Genomic DNA, 20940 nt, shown 5'->3' on the forward strand with positions numbered 1-20940 from the left:
AAAGAAGCCCTGGATAAAAGACAGGATACAAATTGTATTTACACGGACTAACAGGAAGCTTTTGACACAGTTCCACACAGAAGACTCTCTTGGATATCAACTTTCCTGAAAGGTCGACAACAGAAAGTATCTGTAAATGGTACAGATGTCGAAGGACAAATGTTTTACATCAGGAATCCCCCAAGGCTCCGTGCTCGGCCCGGGCCATTGATGTTTGTAATTTTTGTGAGTGACTTCCCAGGAGAGGTTCAGTTGGATATGTACCTATTTGCAGACGATACTAAAATATTTAAACAATAAAAAAAAGAAAGGACACCTCCATGGAAAATACCTCCAAGAAAATGATATTTGAGTAATAAAGACTCTGATCTATCTTTTGATGAAAACATCTCAGAAAAAAAATCTATAGTCGCACTTCTCAGGAGAACATAGCAGTTTGTGACCATCAAGTCATTTATTCCTCTTTATCAATGCCTTGTAAGATCACTGGGCTATGCTACTTGTAGTCCTCTGTGGGCACCATACTCCCAAAAATACACCGACAAGATAGAGGGATATGAACATGTGCGCATGTCCGTGTCAACAGGACGCTTCCCTATCTGCTCCGTGATTCAATCAACGATTCTACTGTTTATTACGAGAAACGATCTTTCTAATGAATTAAGACATAAACAATAGTCATCCAGGGGCGAAATGGTTGGATTATTTTGTAGAATGCACCATCAATTTTCAATTCTTCTTTCATACTATATGTACCGGTGAATTGTAATCAACATCACTTCAAGGATGTTTCTACGATACATCAGCCAAACCTTGTTATTCTTAGTGGTGATAAGATACCAAACACCAAGGGAATATCTCAGAGAAACTTCAAATGTTAACATATTAAATGTAAATACAACCTCATCACCAATTTTTACTGGAATAGTACACTTGTGTAAAGTGTATCATCAGAGAATACGTCCGTGTGAGAACTTTAGTCCAAACTTCATCCTCGATATCCAGGGGCTACGCTCACTTTCGCTTTCTGCACCCCTGGAATATGTAATAGAAAAAATGAAGGCTCGGTGTGCGCCACCTTGTTGATGAGAAAAGAAGACTAGTTTGATCCTTTGATGTACATCAAAAGAATCTCGCAGTCACGTAACGGTAAGAATTGACAAGCATTGAAGTCGGGCGTCTCTCCTTTGTAATCTTCAAAAGACAGGTAAACTTCTGAGACTAATTAAACAGCTATCTTCGTGCCTTCAATTTTGCTATTACATATGCCAGGGGTGTACAGAGCGAAAGTGAGCGCAGTTAGGTGGAATAGAGAGTCCTCGTCTCCCGAAATACCCATGTGGCGTGTGTAATTTGGCCTGCAAATGGGGCCAAAAAGCTTTGGCATGTAACGAGTGTGATACATGGTACCATACCCATTGTACAGGGATAGACTCCAGAGAATAATCACCACTAGTGAATACATTAGTCTCATGGTCATGTACGAGGTGTAATGCCCCTAATCACTCCACCATATGGTATGATTTAATAGACTCATCTGATAACACATGTTCTGCCTTGCTTAACTCACTCAACACCACTGAGAGCAGAGATGGAAGTGACATTAGTGACGTGAGTGTACCCCTAGCAGCGTCCTCCTCCATAAGACACAACCACCCCCAAAACGGGATAGGGAAGCTTCCCAAGCGGCCACTGCGAATATTAATCACCAATTTCCAGAGTATAAAGAACAAGCGATCAGAATTGCAGGTACCTGTTGACTCTGCCCAACCTGATATGATCCTTGGTATTGAGACCTGGTTAAATGACAAGGTTGGCACTGGAGAAATCTTCCCCCAGAGATGGGATTTGATGTACTCCGAAGGGACCGGAGAGGAGTTACACGTGGCGGGGTAGTCATCACTGCTAAACCGGAGCTTGGCCTGACACATACACATACTAGCAACAACATAAAGATGTTGTCAGGTAAAATACAAGCTGGACCAATGAAGCAAACATTAACCTCCTGCTTCTATAGACCACCTTACACTGACGCAGCCATAGAGGAGCTAACCGTACTCAGATCAGCACATAACAACAAAATATACCTGATATTGACTGGGGCAATAATTCTATCACAAGCAGCCACGTACCAGCAACAGCAAACCGATCCTACCTGTAACTAGCAGCGGACTTGGCCATACAGCAGGTGGGAGACAAACCAACTCGAGGTGAAAACATATTAGATCTCATATTTACCACCCACGCAGGAACCAGGAATAGATGCAAGATATTGCCCCCCTCATCCTACCTACCTAAGAAAAAGAAGGATATCACAGAAGAGCAAATTAAGTGCCTCCCGAGAAAGAGGGACCTGCCCAACAGTGAGAGATTGGTGAAACTAAAGCTACCAACACTGGCCTTCAGGAGAATGAGGGAAGATATGATTGATATGTATAAAATAATAAGTCAAATATATGATAAAGAATGTGTTAATGCTGTCATACTAAGGAAAGATGCCGCTTATCGCCACAATGGCAGAGGACACACCAAAACCATATTCCCCAAGCGATCAATTAATATGTTCAGAAAACAAATCAATAAGAACAGTTAAAATTTGGTATGAACTGCCAGAAGATTTCGTATCAGCACTAACTGTTAATTATTTTAAAAATAAGCTAGACAATGACTGGACAGATCAAGAATTTTTCTTCAATTACAAAGCAACAATCAAATCACAGACATCAATGTACATGTATAACGAAGAGAAGTATTTGACAAATGTTTTTTATTTATTTTTTGAGGTTCTGGTATAGAGGACTTAATAGTTCTGATCCAAAAATGAACAAGGCATGTAAATGGACCTTGTGTTAAATGGAACCGGGATTAGCTTCCAACGTTGAAAATGAAGCCATGGAAAACTGACTCTTCCGTTGGAATTGTACCCCGTAAGAGGTCAATTTTGCCAAATGTAGACCATTGAAAACTGACTGTTGAAAACGGACCCTATTCTGATTCCTAGTAACATCGGCGTACCTTGGCGTCCATCCCCCGACAAAATCAGGTCACTGTGCATACATGTGACATACTTCTCAATGTTTGACCTACACTAATAGTACTTTTCATGGGGCTCAGAAATATGCACCTAATTTTGTGTTACCTAACTAGATCACTGTGACCTACTTTTGTCGAAAAACTGTAAAATGTTGATATCTGAATCCAACGACAAACTCTTAAAATATACTATTAGTCAAATTTTGAAAAATATTTTCACAATGACCTTGTTTTGTAAAATAATGTTAATTTTTCAGTCAAATGACTATTTTTGATAATGTAGGTCAAATCTTGAAAATTAGGTCACAATTACCCATTTTGAACAAACAACAGTCTGATGTTAGATTCTTGACCTGATAACATAACATTTTCATATTATGGGTCAAATTTCCAAAAGTATGTCACATATATGTAGTATGTCAAATATTTATACTGGGTTAATTTCTGAACTCAATGAAATTAGAGGAACAGGCGTCACTTTATAAAACATCTCAAAGTTAAGGAAAATCTCAAGCAATGCATTGTCTATGGGAAATCTTAGACTTTAGAAAATCTCAAGAGTTGAGATGTTTTATACAAGTGGGCCCTGGGGTCCTTAACACGAAACAATGACAAGATTTAAAGTATATATTCCATCTTAAATATTCATAAGAAACAAACTATCACCCACATTTAATACTCCAATTAGTGTATCACGATCCAAACGCTTGACCCGGTTGGAACGCTTATGAAATAAGGTTCGGACTTAGTAATCTGATGCTGCTTTCAAGTGAGCCTTGAACATTTGCAGGTCCGCTAAGATTTATACCCGAATATGTTTGTTCCAACTTTTATTGTAGTGTCAGGGGAGGCTACTCGTCATTTGTATTTTTACCGGAAGTAAATTTGACATGTAGGGGCAGAAAGATCAAAGTTTGTGCTGACAGCTTGTGTTGAAGTGGCGTTTTGGTAAGTTTCAGCCGTATAACAGTCCACAAAAGACTGACCACGAAGAGCATTAATCAGGTTAAGCTCAGCGACCTGACAAGGCTCTAGTTGTATTCATCTTAATTGAAGTTTCAGCACTAGCACAGAAGTTTGGAGACCTAGCACAGTGTAACCGCATCATGGGATGGGAGTCTGTACCATAGGCCGCCTATTAGGCATGGCACGGGTCTCAACCCTGATCCGTATGTACATCGTGGGGTTTTGGGCAAGATGATATGTACATATCTTTTTTTGTCAGTAGTATGGTGGTATATATATGTCATTGACTTACTAGTTACAGTGTACTATGTAATATACCATAGTATGTCGACGTTTTTCAAGTATGACGACATAATATGAGAAACTGTCGACATTCTGTACACATGTAATCTATGAATAACATGGTGCAATGATTTACCACGGAATTAGATTATCTAAGTCCGTGGATTTACAAATTATGTCGACACATTGTAACATTTTACCAACACACTTTTGCTGACATGATTATTAATTAAAGTACATGTACATTTGTAGGTATAATTCTAACTCTAGGATTGTTATTGTTCCAATGCTTGACAGCTGTAACAACTTATATAAAAATTACCACTAAACAGAGGATATCATATAACGCTGTATTTACATTGGTACACTTGTTCTGATTTGCGACGTCAGCAACAATCATACGATGTACATGTTCTGCCGACGTCTTTTATCAGACATTGTACCAATGCAATTTCAACGTAACTAATACTGACCTGCGCTGGTTATTGGCTCTTAAAAAAATTGGGGTAAAAATGGTATGCATATACACTTATTTCAGTGAGTGTCTTAAACCAGAGACATCAAACTATGTCTCTGCTTAAACATAACCTTAGCTGGGCTGGCATTTCACACCATCATATTCCTTGCTTATAATAATAATAATATATACAAAATTTATATAGTGCCCTATATCATTTGTAAAATTACTCTAAAGCGCTTTACAATCATTATATAAGATTTGTTCCAAAATGCCTGTGTCATTTATACCATATGTACATGTTTTAATTAATCATTGCATTGAGGGGTCTTACCAATATGGATAACTCCTTTTCATCATGATGAATTTTTGCCTTTTTGTGAGAATCATGATATAATTTTGGTCACAATATTAATACATAATTTTAAAAAACATTAACCCCAAATATGGCAAATAATCCATCCTTTTGGATACAACTTATTTACAGTAGCAAGTTTATTACATGTACTGAAATGGGAAAGAAAGTGAAAAAAACACATTGGAGTTCTTTTAAATATAAGGTGCTAAAAGTGAGTTATTCTAGAATTCTGTATTTTCCTATCCTGTTAATCTGGCACCCAACAAATTATACCCACGGAAGGTGGTGGGACTATTTTGAACTTTGTTAGCTAACAAACCCCCTGTAAGAAAGATAAAAAATTATTATCTATTTGTAAGGTAGGGTAGGGCTCATGACCAAAGGGTTGTGGGTTTGAGTCATGTCACGTACAGCACTGTGTTGTCTCCTTGAACAAGATGCTTTACTCCACTTGTTCCAGTCTACTCGGCTGTAAATGAGTGCATGGTTGGGCAGTGCTGGAATTTTTGTTGTTAATTGCTAGCAGTGAGCACTGGTGGGTATATGCATGCTCCCCATGGAGTTATATAAGAAAGATATCGATGTTGGCTGGTTGGAAAGGCCCAATAACCATGGATAATAATTATTTGTGAACCGTTTTGAGACGACCTAGGTTGTAATAAAGCAGGATACATATAAAAACCTCAAATTATCATTATTTGTTGTATACTGTGTACATCATCAGAATGCTGTTTGTTATAGTAAAGTTCATCACTAGGGCTAGAAAATAAGGGTTTCCAGATATTCTGAGACTCTAGAGAAATCTCCAGATGGACGAGTGTGGTTCTAAAAAATCACTAGCCCATTTGACAAGTCAATCTTCAGTGGCAGACCCAGGGGTGTTGCCCTAGTTGCCTGGGCAACACCCTTTTTCTGTGTCCAAAAATAATCTAGATCAAAGTTTTTGAAGATTACCTCTATTTCATATGGGATTTCCTTCTAATATCAACCATCCCTTAAACTATTATTTTCTATGCCTTCCCCTTGCCAGCTTACTGCATACTTCCCACCTCTCACAATGGAAAACTGTGGGCAATAAATCACTTGCTACCACAGTCCACTGCACACATAATCCCCTTTCATGGCCAAACATGATTACATGACCATGAAAAGGGGTGTGCCCAGTGGACTGTGGTCACAAATGCTGTAAGAAAGGGGAGATAATCAATAAGAAGGTAACGATGAAGTCAATACAGTGGAAAGGATAAACTTAATTGACACATTTAAAATATGAAAAATAACAAAAATAAAGTTAAAAATGGTAATTTCATGATTGAAAAACAAACAAAACGACTGAGTTGGCAGCGTTATTGATTTCCTTATCACGTGACAGGATAAGCATTTCCTGGAAAGGTTTATAAACCTTAGGAGCTGTTTCTTTATACAAACTTGTACATTCAAATATAACATTCATTGAAAGAAATGGAATTCCTTAGGGATTGATAAACCCTTACATTGTATGTATGAAAATGGTTTCAATAACCTGTACCTTTGCCACATCTTGAAAATTAAACTGAAAATGTAGTGAGAAATTCAACGTTGTTTCCCGTGTTTTGTTCTAATTGTTGAACAGACACTCCTTACCTTCCCTGACACTGGAGCTGGATATAGTAATCCAAAAACACTTGTATCCATTATGAAGGATACACTCAGACTGGGCTATTGAGAATAAAGACAAACTTACCTGGTTCTGATTAGTACTCACTCACACAGGTACATGTAAATTATCTGCAGTGTAGGATAGGTAAAAAGATTGTCCAGGTGAACATTTTTTACTCAATTTTTCTGTTTTGTTCGAGTTGGGAAGCATGCAGTAAGCCAGTTATTGCATGATTTCTCGTCACTCGGGACTTATTACACCCTCGCTTCGCTCGGGTGTAATAAATCCCTTGTTACTCGAAAACCATGCAATAACCTTTACTTATATGCCTTAGGGTGTTGTCCAAACAAGGAGTCCACTACTTATACTCTAAACAATAGGGGATTAATCCTCTATTGTCTATATATTAGTAGGGTCTCCAGTCAGATCAGTGGTCAAGGCTCACCGGACTGACTCTACCTAATCTTATTGTTCTAATGTCACGGTGTGGTGATCACCCTGTCAGTTGAGAGAGGATCGACTAAATACCATCTGTTGGAATTAGGTATATATATAGGGTAAATTGTTATTTCAAAGGTAGAGTCCATTTCATGATTTACCTGTATTTTCACCTGTGGTTTCATGTACACATGATCACCAGGAGTGATTTATTATACCAATTAAAAAATATAGATTTCAAAAATTTCAAAGACAATAAAGCACACTCCTTAGCATCACTTTATCAGGTGTATAATAATCAATATATGTTAGCAGAAAAGCCTAGCATGTATATCCTTTTCAGTAGGTGTTGCCCTTGTACATATGTATGCGTACAAATTCACAATAAAAGACGAACAGTTAAATCATAATTCACATTTATGACAAAATAATTCAATATTAAATTGCCAAAATGCTTGCCTAAACTACATGCATGACACAAACAACAACATTTTAACCAAAAACCTACATTTTTACCATTGTTTTAGAGAATTTGTTAACACTCGCTCCTCATGGCAATCACAAAATATAAATACTCTGTTATAAAATATAACCTTGAAAAATACCGCAAACTGAGAAAACTATTCTATGCCTCACTCGATCTGTTTGACAATGAAAATAATGTTCGATAAATTCTTGCTTTCTACACTCGGCAGTGCTTGAAATAGTTTATCATTACATCTTCAAGGAGGAAAAAATTGCCTCGCTCTGCTCTGCAGGGAAATTATAATTGTCACAATCTCAGATATAATGAAGTTCTTTATATTATTTTGGTGCCAGAATGTAGTATACATGTACAACCGACATGACAATTCTAATTTATAAGTGCAAAAAATTGTCTTTTTCTAAATTTAAAATTTTGGACAACACCCAAAATTAATTTCTGGGTCCCCCCCTGATCTTTGATGAATAATGTTGGGTTAGTGGAATTTGCACATGGACTAGTAAAATTGGCTTGTGGTTTTTGAAAATTAGTTTCTAGCCCTGATTATGGTCAATTGAATTGAAACTGAATACCATGCCTGTTAAGTTGGTCTTTAATATTGTATTTCCATTTTGTGTTTTTCAGGAGAACGTCTCTCTTACACACATCCAGTAATTAAAAAGCAAAACGTTAGTTCAAGATGGAGGAGGGATCCGGACTGGAATCCCTCATCAAGCAAAGACTAACAAGACCATCCTATACCAGAATGGTTTCATGGGAATTTTCAAATCAACAAGAGCATAATCCTGTGAAAATGAAGAGAAGGAAGTCAAAAAGGCAGTCGAATGTTGATGAGGAGTCCAACTTATCTTTGTCATCTGCTGATGAGGATGAAAGTGATGTGGTCTTTAGTTCCAGTAATCCGGGTCCAGATGTTTCTAGTTCAGACGAAGATTGTTTGTATTTTTCAGCAGAGGAGATTTTATCCCAGTCAGACAGTGATACTGATATCAGTCAAAGGATGACCTCTCTAAATACGGAAGGAGAGTCCAGCAAGGATACTGAAAGTTGTAAAGAAGACAATATTGGTGGTAGACAGCCTCATCAGGAAAAGAAACATGCTCCTAGCAAAAAACAGAAACGTAAAAGACGAAAGCAGGAGTATGTGTTTCATGGAGATGAGATTTTGTCCCTTCTAGATATCGCTATAGAACCAGACATCATCAGTGAAACCCAGGAATTGGTGGAAGACAGTCTCGCTTGTGTGGAGAAAACCGTCCCATCTTTGGTGGAACTGTGTTTGAACTGCACACGCCAAAGAAACCGTCATATACAACTTCCGAAAGGACTGAAAAACATGGTGAAACATTCTTACAAAGACTTCAGTTTCAGAAAATTTCAAGTGTCATGGTTACAAAATGAATTTTCGAAATGGCAGCCATTTGAAAACAAGAAAAGTGAATTCTTCCTCTGCAAATATTCAGATGGTGATGACTGGGGCAGTGAAGCAATTTACAAATGTCCTTTGCCTACAAGAAATATATGGAATTCTGTGTTCTTTCCAAAGTTGTCACAGTCTCATAACTTTTCTGAATATGTCAACAGTAAAACCTCCTCTATCCTGCCGTTCACCTTTGCCACACACATGGAACCATGGCCAAATAATTACGATGAAAAGTCGTATGTTTTCTACCAACGGTTTCTTGGGTGTAAGTCTACTATTCTAGCAGGCTAGTAAAATAGTTAATACAGTATGGTATCAGTGATTTTTAGCCCATCATCATCAAATGGTGGGCTATTCAAATCATCCTGCTTCTGTGGTCCATGGTCCGTCCTGTCGTCCGTCTGTCATTCTGTCAGTCTGTCCTTAAACAATTCTTGTTAGCGCTTTTACTAAGAAAATACAGGAAGGATCTTTCTCAAATTTCATATTATGGTTCTTCATGATCCCTTGTTATGCATATCATTTTTTGGGACTGATCGCAAAACCAAAATGGTGGACAGGCAGCCATCTTTAATTTTGAGGTTGATCAAAAGATGATTAAGATGGCAGACAGATAAGAGAAAAGAAGAGGAAAGATCGAACTGGCATAGAACTAATGGAGATAGTACAATGGAGGGCGCCAAGATCCCTCGGGATCTCTTGTTTGGCTAGTTTCACAGCTAATACTGAGGCCGCTTCCCTTAACAAAAAATGCTTTTTTTCCCAAAATTATAATATAAAGAGGAATATCTTCCCGATTTCAATAAAAATAAATCTATACATATACGTATATGTATTTTCCCAATTTGCTTAGGAACAGAATGTTGTAAAATTTAGGAAGAAAAAACACTTGCATATTCTAATTAACGATTAGTGAATAAATTGAATTGATATCTCAGCAGAGAATGAATTAGAGAAGTCCTTTAACAAATCAAATAGGCTAACGGTACTACTGTATCTATAAAACTCTTTAGCTCAGTACATTGGACGTGCATAGAGGCAACTTTCATTAGAGATTGTATTGGTTCATTATTTCCTCGACTCTTCAAAGCATGCGCAGGGCTTTATCCTGATTATTTTTTTTGGTAAATTCCCCTACGAAATCATGCTTAAATTTTCCCCTTTTTCAATCACAATTTCCCCCTTTTAGTTAACGTCTGTAATAAAATAAAATAAATGATCGTCGAAGTCGACTGTTTCTTCGGGTCTCCTTCAGAAGGCCTTGCTGCATATATTGATTTTTCGGAATCATTAGAATGTTTGTAATTGAAGGGGAATTATTTTCCCAATGCAAAGCGTTCACCCCCTTGTACCCCCCCCCTTATGACACGGGATCTTTCCGTCCCCCTTTCGTACTCTCCCCCTGGGTTAGGGCCTTCGGCCCTCACTAAGGTGACCTGCAGTGGGGGTATTTTCTGCTTAAATGGAAAAAGGGTAGTGGAAATTTTTCCCAGATAAAGCCCTGCTATTTAGTCATCATCTTCTATTACTGGAAATGAAATAGTATTTCTTATTGTAAAATGGTGTGTCTGAGGGTGAGATTGTGTGTGTGAGTGGTTATGACTATAATCGGTGCTTATATTTAACATATATGCAAAAATGACAAAATTAAATTATCTAGGTGTTGCATAAGTGACAATGTGTAATATATATTAACATTGGGATACCAGAATGTGCCTGATGAGATTGCGAAACCGATTAAAGTTATATTTGAGGTAGAATAAGTTGCATCTCAGAAGACATTGAAGAAGGTGGAATAAATTTGCTTCAACTAGACTTACAATTAAGCTTACAATTAAGATTGTCTGTTACAGGTCTCGCCACGCTGGTGGATCTCATGATGCCTGCTGTCTTGAGTAATAAAAACATCGAAGCTGGGAAGGAGCACAAATCGGAGTCAGAACAAATCCTGTCGGCCACAAAAACAACAATAAGGAGGGTGAAAGGGGCTCTTAAAATCAGGTAAAGAAATTTTATATGCAGAAATTTTTACTGTATACTAGGAATTTTTTGTTCTTCGACAGTAAAATCCATTTTCGTCCAATATTAAATTCGCCCTTCACCTTTAATAACAAATGTTCGCTGCAATGGTAAATTCTCTCTCATTACGAAGGGCGAAAAAGGCGAAAATTAAACTGCAGCAAAAATTAAAGCAGTATGCAGTTGTTCGTTCTCAGAAGTAAAATGCTCTTTTGCAAGAACGGTAGGTACCCCTCTGTACACTGTCAGAAATAGAGCTCAAAAACTGTACACAGTCCGTAATAGTTCTCTCACAGAAATATGAAATAGTCTGGGTTAGTGCTACAGTACCTGTATATGTAATATTTGGTTGAAGTGATATTTTGGAAAATTACATAGATTTTTGTTTGTTAAAGTATATACCCCATCACCACCGAAGGAAAGGAAAATGTTAAAAAGTGCCATGTACCTAGGTTTAAGCTCATTCTTCCCTGAAATTTCATAATAAACTATTCCATTTGAATTGGAAGAGTTCAAATGTGTCTTCAGGAGTGAATGAGTTAAAACTCAGCAGATATAGTTATAAATAAAGGTAATGTGGTGAGATTATTTTTTTCTTAATTATATTGTAATGAAGTTCATAACTTTGTTAGATACTTAGGATGTAATATTCAACTCCAAGACAACTCTTTTGTAGATTAGCTTAAATTTGACCAACATGTTATTTATATTAATCATTTCATAGGTTTGCTGATGTGGCAGACACATTTTTTGACAAGGTGATTCCTTACGTGTTCTGGGCTCGAGGAGATCTCCAGCAAGCATCCGCACTCTTTACCAAACTCATAGACGGGGATAAACGCAGTAAGTCCGACTATAATCCACCAAAGTAATGGAAGCGGTCGCATAAAATAAGTCGAAAGGATCCATTCAAATCACTAAAAATGATCGACAGTAAGGTTCTGAATTTGGCCAAAACTGGTTAAACTAATTAACCATGATTATCCTGCAAATAGGCTTGGGGGTGGGGGGTGGGGGTTAATACGCTCTCTGCACCCCTGGAACATGTCATAGCAAAATTGAGGACACGAAAATAGCTGGGCACGAAGAAAGCTACAATACAACATTAACACTAATATTCTTAAATTTCCAATATTCCTTTCATATTTTGATTGATTGGTCTATGGGTTAAAACCTGACCAATTGCTAGGCTGGTACGTACATATACCTGTCCTTTGAAGATTACAAAGGAGGGACCCCCTACTTCAGAGCCTGTCAATTTTTACAGTCTCCTTGTCTCATCAATAATGTGGCACATACGGAGCCTTCCATTTTGCTATGACATATTCAAGAGGTGCAGAGAGCTGAAGTGATCATAACTCCTTGAGTATCAAGGGTGGCCAATTACAGGACCATGAAATAACATTGTTTTCATATCTACTGAACTTCAATATCAATAGATACGAATTGGCTTAATTATTACCAATTAATGCACCAGATATATGAGCTTGTTGCAGACAAATATGGTAATAATAATGAGACGTCGTTGATCCACTTCTTGGGTTCCCTTCCTTTATGCTGTCTAAACAGGAAGTAATTATTTGGAATTTTCACAATTTATAGAACTGAGTTTTTTGTACAGTTGTGGGATCGCACAACGTTACACGATGTGCGGTGTGCGAACGATAAAAAGTTGGACGATCATTGCTTGCGCACATTTGTGTGCACGATGGATGAACGTTGTGCGATAACAATCGTGGTTGGTGTAAATTGAGGAATGCCTTAACCATATATACGGCTTCGTGTTTAAACATATAAACTTGACTTTTATGTATGTTTCTATATTCTACCTACATATATAAGCCTAACTTTATGTCTATACTTTCTTAAAAATAGAAATTGTGTTTTCGGTATTTTTTAAACAAACTCAATCGACACATGTGAAATTACAACACAGTCCTGTATACAGGTAAACATAGCCACTTGGTACATGTACCTGGACCATAGTTTTCCCCCGCCCGGTGCCATTATGTATTATGTCGGGTAGGGCCAGGGGTGTGAAAATCCAGGTGAAGGGGAGCTGTGGCAAACCAAATGCAAATAACAAATACTAAATGATACGGTATCGTATATCAGCTCTATGTGTCGGGTACAGGCCAGGTAAAACTCTGGTCACTCATCAAATTGTTATTTACCTGTTCTGTGACCTAGGAGCCAAACCTATTCAACTGTCACTGTAATGCTGTGTTACACGCATTGTAAAACTGTACATAATCTTCACAACTGTGATTAGAAATTGATAAGAAATTACAGTAATACATACAGTTTTCATTATTGCATACAAGATTTCCATATTTTTTTTCATTCCGTAATATTGATCTACAAATTGTACCCAATCGCACAGTTTTTGAGAGAAGCGCACAACGGGGCGAACAATTGTTAAATCGCACAGTTGTGCGCACCATGTGTGGACGATGTGCGAACGGTGTGTGAACGATGAATGCACAGTGTGTGCACGCTATTTTCGGTGCGTTGTGCGGTCACACAACTGTATCTAGAACCATGTATCTGTTTAATTAAATGTCATTGCAATTTGCATGAAGATTGAGTGACTTTTAGTCCTGTTTTTCATAATCAAAGGGTTTTGATTCTAACAAGGACTGACCATTTCTGAAAAAAATCCCAAGTTACTGCCTACATGGGGCAGTCGCCAAGTACTGGCCTGCAGGTTGGTGGTTTTCCCCCCGGGGGACTCCGCCACCAAAACCTGGCAGGTCCTTAAATGACCATAGCTCTTAATAGGAAGTAAAACACAAACAAACAGCTTTTATTCTACATTAATATCTGTTTAGTGTTACTTTATCGTAGGTCGCTACCGTGCCATGTGTATGGTAGAAGTGGCACGTATGCATGCCCAGCTAGGGGAACCTGACCTGGCGTGTCGGTTTTACAGAATGGCTGCTGATATTGCATTGGAGAAAGGGAAGACAACGAAGGACTCTAAGGAGGTGACAGGACAGATGTTGATGTTGATGGCCAGTGTCTATGACCAGGGGTGAGATTGTGTTTTTCATTATGTAATGTGTGTGGTGTGTCTTTTGATGAGATTTTTATGTAATGGTGTGTCTCAGGGTGGGATTATTATGTAATGGTGTGTCTCAGGGTGAGATCATGATGTAATGGTGTGTCTCAGGGTGATATTATGATGAAATGGTGTGTCTCAGGGTGATATCATGATGTAATGGTGTGTCTCAGGGCGATATTATAATGTGATGGTGTGTTTCAGGCTGAGATCATGATGTTATGGAGTGTTCCAGGGTGAGATCATGATGTAATAGTGTGTCTCTGAGTGAGATCATGCTGTAATGGTGTGTCTCAGGGTGCGATCATGATGTAATGGTGTGTCTCATGGTGAGATCATGATGTAATGGTGCGTCTCAGGGTGAGATCATGATGTTATGGAGGGTGAGATCATGATGTAATGGTTTGTCTCAGGGTGAGATCATGATGTAATAGTGTGTCTCAGGGTGAGATCATGTAATGGTGTGTCTCAGGGTGGGATTATTGTGTAATGGTGTGTCTCAGGGTGATATCATGATGTAATGGTGTGTCTCTGAGTGAGATCATAATGTAATGGTGTGTCTCAGGATGAGATCATAATGTAATGGGGTGTCTCTGGGTGATATTATGATGTAATGGTTTGTCTCAGGGTGATATTATGATGTAATGGTGTATCTCAGGGTGAGATCATGATGTATGGTGTGTCTCAGGGTGATATTATGAGGTAATGGTGTGTCTCAGGGTGAGATTATTATGTAATGGTGTGTCTCAGGGCGATATTATAATGTGATGGTGTGTTTCAGGCTGAGATCATAATGTTATGGAGTGTCCCAGGGTGAGAGCATGATGTAATGGTGTGTCTCTGAGTGAGATCATAATGTAATGGTGTGTCTCAGGGTGGGATTATTATGAAATGGTGTGTCTCAGGGTGATATCATGATGTAATGGTGTGTCTCTGAGTGAGATCATGAGTTAATGGTGTGTGTCAGGGTGAGATCATGATGTAATTGTGTGTCTCAGGGTAATATTATGATGTAATGGTGTGTCTCAGGGAGAGATCATGATGTAATGGTGTGTTTCAGGGTGATATTATGATGTAATGGTGTGTCTCAGGGTGATATTATAATGTGATGGTGTGTTTCAGGCTGAGATCATGATGTTATGGAGTGTCCCAGGGTGAGATCATGATGTAATGGTGTGTCTCAGGGTGAGATCATGATGAAATGATGTGTCTCTGAGTGAGATCATGATGTAACGATGTGTCTCAGGGTGAGATCATGATGTAATGGTGTGTCTCAGGGTGAGATTCTGATGTAATGGTGTGTCTCAGGGTGAGATCATGATGAAATGATGTGTCTCTGAGTGAGATCATGATGTAATGATGTGTCTCAGGGTGAGATCATGATGTAATGGTGGGTCTCAGGGTGAGATCATGATGCAATGGTGGGTCTCAGGCTGAGATCATGATGTAATGGTGTGTCCCAGGGTGAGATCATGATGTAATGATGTGTCTCAGGGTGAGATCATGATGTGATGGTGTGTATCAGGGTGAGTTCATGATGTAATGGTGTGTCTCAGGGGGAGATCATGATGTAATGGTGTGTCTCAGGGTGAGATCATGATGTTATGGTGTGTCCTATGATGAGATCATGATGTAATGGTGTGTCTCAGGGTGAGATCATGATGTAATGGTTTGTCTCAGGGTTAGATCATGATGTAATGGTGTGTCTCAGGGTGAGATCATGATGTTATGGTGTGTCCCAGGATGAGATCATGATGTGATGGTGTGTATCAGGGTGAGATCATGATGTAATGGTGTGTCTCAGGGTGAGATCATGATGTAATAGTGTGTCTCTGAGTGAGATCATGATGTAATGGTGTGTCTCAGGGTGATATTATGATGTAATAGTGTGTCTCAGGGTGAGATTTTGATGTAATGGTGTATCTCAGGATGAAACCATGTATATGATAATGTGATGATCAAAGGGTGAGATGATATATCTCATTATCACAAATAACAACCACAATGCTAGTTGTTAAAGCTATTATATAGGCGTATGTTGTAAATTTTAATTTTAAAACAGTTATTTTACTGCAACTGAACTTTTTAATTTTATTGAAAAAATAATCATTTTTTTTTTTTTGTCATTCAAATAATAAAATATTGCTGATAATATGTGAGAACCTTGCTATAAACAGTGAATATGAAATATAACTTTCTGTGCTAGGTGCTTCTGATAATGTCAATTGTGTTCTTATTCTATACCACATAGGACAATTTTCCATACCTTTAGAGTGTTTTTTTTTATTTCTATTAAAGGTAATAAATTAAAATTAAATCAAAAATAAAACCCATTAATTTCAAAATAAAAATTTCTTCAAAATCATAAAATGTTTTCTGATTTTGTACATTCAATTTATTATAGTATGATGACCGCTCAAAAGGCGCAGAGTGCTGCTGACCATTGGAAATACGTGGTAACGTCCGAAGGGTTCAATCAGGGGGCAGCCAACATGGCCATCATCTCCATGTTGTGTTTTCATTCCGGACCTGGCAATGGTGAGTTACAGTTGGGATTAAAGGTCCTATCAACACCTAAGGTCACTTTAAGGACATGCCAGTTACAGAAAAAACACTTACCGGTACTAGTAGTAAGTTAGATTGGTAAAGTCTGGGTGAAGTCTATGTCATACTCAAGTATGGCATTCATGTGGTAATGAGTGACTTATGTTACATACCCAGCTGAGCAACTCATTGTGGAATTACTGTTTTATAAACTAGACTATACATTGAGGCCTCGATGGCAGAGGCGATACATACCACTGTCCTGGAATAGGCTCTCTCTTCCTCTCTGTACGGAAATACTTTCCTCAGAAATCTAGTACGTGGTTTATACCTTTTTAACAAAACATGCAGTACATGTCAGATAAACTTTTTATGAGTAAGTACCGCCTATTGTATATAAGACATAAGTAATGAGGCACATAAAGCAATTAAATGTGAATTTCTCCTGTCACAAGAAAAGCTAACATATATGGGTTTTTTTTCAGTCATACCTGTCTGACTCTGGAAATTCACCCATGGGTTCTTAATAAAGGTGAATTTCTAGAGTCAGATAGGTATGACTGAAAAACAATTTCTTATACATGTTCCTCCCTGACTGATCTATTAGTCAGCACATGGAGGCTCCTAGCAAAATCTACAAATCAACAGCCAAAGTCTCAAGCATTGCACGATGTTTACCAGATTATAAAATTTGACCTCAAATGTACTTTTAACTGAAGTGCTGCTCTGACTTTTAACATGTTTTATTGTCCAAAAATATACCTAGGTACAAAGGATTTGGCACATGTTATAGCAACTAATTATGAAAACAGCTCCTATCAATAAAATATTTCATATACAAGTGATGACTTGGACAATTTCAAATTCAACTATTGAAAGAAGTCAATTTCATGTCAATTGTAATAAATATATATATATACATACAGTTTTTGTTCAAAATCTTCCGCTGGATTTTTTGAAGGAATGCACATGTTTGAGTACAATACAATTTATATCCAAAGCCTTAGGTTATCATTGCCAAAAAGTAACAAATTTAAGCTAATTTGCATATTTAAGTTATTAATGCTTGAAGCATTACTGCATGAGCATTTGAATATAATTGGCACTCAAAAAAGGAATGATACACATTTTCACAATGGTGCCCACAATTTACACAATTAGAATCCTACACCACTAGTATTAGAAGTGCTAGCTACTCTTCATTGATAACACCAGTTTTACATGATATAAGATGATTCTATTCTTCATCATGAATTACCTAATCAGCTCATTTTGTTAACACTCAGCTTTGATTTGTTTTCTAAAATTCTAGCAGTTGTAATATTAAGCAAAAGGAATGGGAGACATGTATCACTAATATCCTGGAAGTAATGAGGAATTTGTGATATAGCTCGTGTGAAGCGAAATGAGTGGTGTTCCATGGTTTGGTTTGGTTTAATTTTGTTTAACATCCTGTTAAAAGCTTAGGTCATTTAAGGATGTGCCTCCATGTGTGTAGTGTATGTGTGCTTGCGTGTATGTATGCAGGAGACATGGTATNTGAAGTCACCAAGCACAGCATTCCTTCCGGTCACATTATACTGACAACGGGTGAACCAGTTGTTGCCATTCCCCTAAATGCTGAACGTTAACATACCAAAGTCCTTAAAAATGGGAGTTGTTGTTCCCTGCTTAACGTTCAGCATTTAGGGGAATGGCAACAACTGGTTCACCCGTTGTCAGTATGATGTGACCGGAAGGAATGCTGTGCTTGGTGACTTCAGTACGGTATTTAAGTGAGATAGCACTATGAAGTCGGCATCATATCCACTACAAGGAGGCAAATACACAACATACCCTGCCTCCAGCACACATCAACACACATGCACGCAAACACAACACACATGGAGGCACGTCCTTAAAATGACCTAAGCTGTTAATAGGGCGTTAAACAATATTACACCAAACCAAACCAAACATTTGTTGTCTCTGTGTCATGAGAAGATGTACAATTTGCTCAAAGATTTTGTTTTTATTCTGCTCTGTTGGTTTACTGTTGTACCTTTGTATCTTGGACTTGACATTTGTGTAATGCTGTAGTGAGTCCAGTGGACATTTTATATTGTGCTTTACTGTAATCTTCTAACAGGATGTATAATTATTCTGTTTTGATAAAGTTGTTTTCATACAACCTGATCTATACATTTTCAGGTCCTGATGAACATTCCAGTTTTGAGAAGGCCAGAAACAGACTGAAGGCATTGTCAGATGTGTGTCCACAATGCCAGTATTATCTCAGTATGCTGCAAGCTTTGGCTGGGCAGGGATCTGACGCAGTCAATACCTACAGGGAGTTTTTACAGAGGTATAGGTTAGATAGTATAAGACTCTTTCATGCCCAGGGGTGTAGGATAGGGAAATTCCACCCGAGAGGTCTTCAAATTTGGCAAAACCTTTGGCATCTATACCTTATTGTTTGAATTGGGATCAGAGGTAGTCAATATTTACAGGTTGTTCTTACAGAGGTAAGTTAGATCTTCAAACTTCATTGTCTGGGCAGGCATCAGACACAGTCTACCATTGTAGATGTACTGTACAGGACATTCTGACAGACGTAGCTGTAATTAGTCTTTACCTCATTGTTAATTTTTGAATAAATTATTAATTAATTAGCCCAGTGAAATTTCGCCTTTCGTCAGAATAATTCATATTCCCCCATGGCCAATGTTAATTTCGCCTTCACATTTAATTACTGAGCATATTGTTTTGTTAACTTATGTTCCCTGTAATGATCAATTGGCCTTCATTACAGTGTGCTAAAAAGGCAAAAATCAAAATACAACGAAAATTTCTGCATTGACCATATTTCACTCATTTACACTGCATCTTGTTTTTATTTGAATTATGATCTGTTAGTTATATTTAATATAATACATGCCACTTGAAGCTCTCAATAAAAAAGCCACTTGAAGCTCTCAATTATAAAATATCTTGATGGTTGTACAAATGTATTACAGAGCAAACATGGATGGCGATACAGACGCACCAGGATTGCGGATGCTCTCGAGATCACGGACCAATGTAGCCAGTTATAGACAGCGTCAGAATGTCTGGTTTGCTTTGGAAGCCATGGTTTCCAAGGCAAGACTACCCCAGCCTCTGCAAGTACTGTGGAGGTCCCATCTTCAGCCCCTCAGGGTCTGTGATTCCTCCAGGTAATAAAAGAAACAAGCCATTCGGATTGATATGTCTCACCTATATATCTCGCTTTGCCCATCAATGCACATATATCGGAGAAACTAACTTAAACACAAAACCTAATGTTGATGGAGATGCTGACAAAGTCAATGGAACATGTAAGGTAGGTCGCATCCAGCATTTGATGCATGGGTTTAGATGTACTACCTATAAGATGCATCTATGGTCCAAGTTTGGTTGGTCTAGCAACTACTGTATACTTTCAGTGAAACTTAATTAAACGCAAAATCTCAATGTTGATGGAGATGCTGACAAAAGTCAATGGACCATGAAAGGTAGGTCGCATCCCGCATTTGATGCATGGGTTGAGATGTACTACCTATAAGATGCATCTATGGTCCAAGTTTGGTTGGTCTAGCAACTACTGTATACTTTCAGTGAAACTAAATTTAATGCAAAAACTTAATGTTGAAGCCGCCCCCACCGGTAAGTAACACCTTAGTCTCGCTTCCACTATTTCATCGCGGCGAGACAAAAATGACAGCCCCAGCCTTTTTTGTCTGGTGGAGGTCCTCTTTACAGTATCTCCGTCTCCGTACAGGTGACTGTATCTATTCATACTCCTTGGAGTTTTCCTCGACAACCCCTCAGGTCTGTGATCACCCCATGATATAGAAGGAGACTACAATCCCAGTCTCCAGCTAAAGGTATCTGCCTCAAATTAAAGATGGGGATATACAAGACACACAATCAGGGTTGTAAAAATCCACAAGCCTGATGACCAGGGCTAGCAGATTTTCAGCTTGGGCTAAGTGAAAGTTAAAGACATAATATCCTGGAGCAAGTTACTTATTTATGAAATTTATTTGTTTGAACTGACACAGATGTTTTTTGTTCGTTCTACTGTACAGCGCTTTAAATTCCTGGGGTCAATATTTTGCGGTTTCGTATTCAGTACAATTTTGCTGTACACCTGAATCCCATGTGTCTTGCAAAGTTTTTTGAGTGTCATTATTTAGAGGTTAATGTAAAACCCTGTTAAATACAGGTAAACCGTTT

General features: G+C 38.1%; 1 protein-coding gene across 1 annotated transcript in view; it reads left to right on the forward strand.

Moving 5' to 3' along the window:
• The first annotated feature begins 3887 nt into the window (after nucleotides 1-3887).
• The window catches only part of LOC110454844, a 34193-nt gene continuing 17140 nt past the window's right edge, over nucleotides 3888-20940 (forward strand). Inside the window, exons 1-8 of the mRNA XM_021504586.1 lie at nucleotides 3888-3981; nucleotides 8282-9345; nucleotides 10934-11081; nucleotides 11824-11942; nucleotides 13947-14133; nucleotides 16565-16698; nucleotides 18895-19048; nucleotides 19701-19898. Coding sequence (XP_021360261.1) covers nucleotides 8337-9345; nucleotides 10934-11081; nucleotides 11824-11942; nucleotides 13947-14133; nucleotides 16565-16698; nucleotides 18895-19048; nucleotides 19701-19898 — 1949 coding nt within the window. The 5' untranslated portion in view covers nucleotides 3888-3981; nucleotides 8282-8336. The remainder of the gene's footprint in view (nucleotides 3982-8281; nucleotides 9346-10933; nucleotides 11082-11823; nucleotides 11943-13946; nucleotides 14134-16564; nucleotides 16699-18894; nucleotides 19049-19700; nucleotides 19899-20940) is intronic.

This window comes from Mizuhopecten yessoensis, unplaced genomic scaffold (assembly GCF_002113885.1).
Source record: "Mizuhopecten yessoensis strain PY_sf001 unplaced genomic scaffold, ASM211388v2 scaffold8071, whole genome shotgun sequence".
NCBI lineage: Eukaryota > Metazoa > Mollusca > Bivalvia > Pectinida > Pectinidae > Mizuhopecten > Mizuhopecten yessoensis.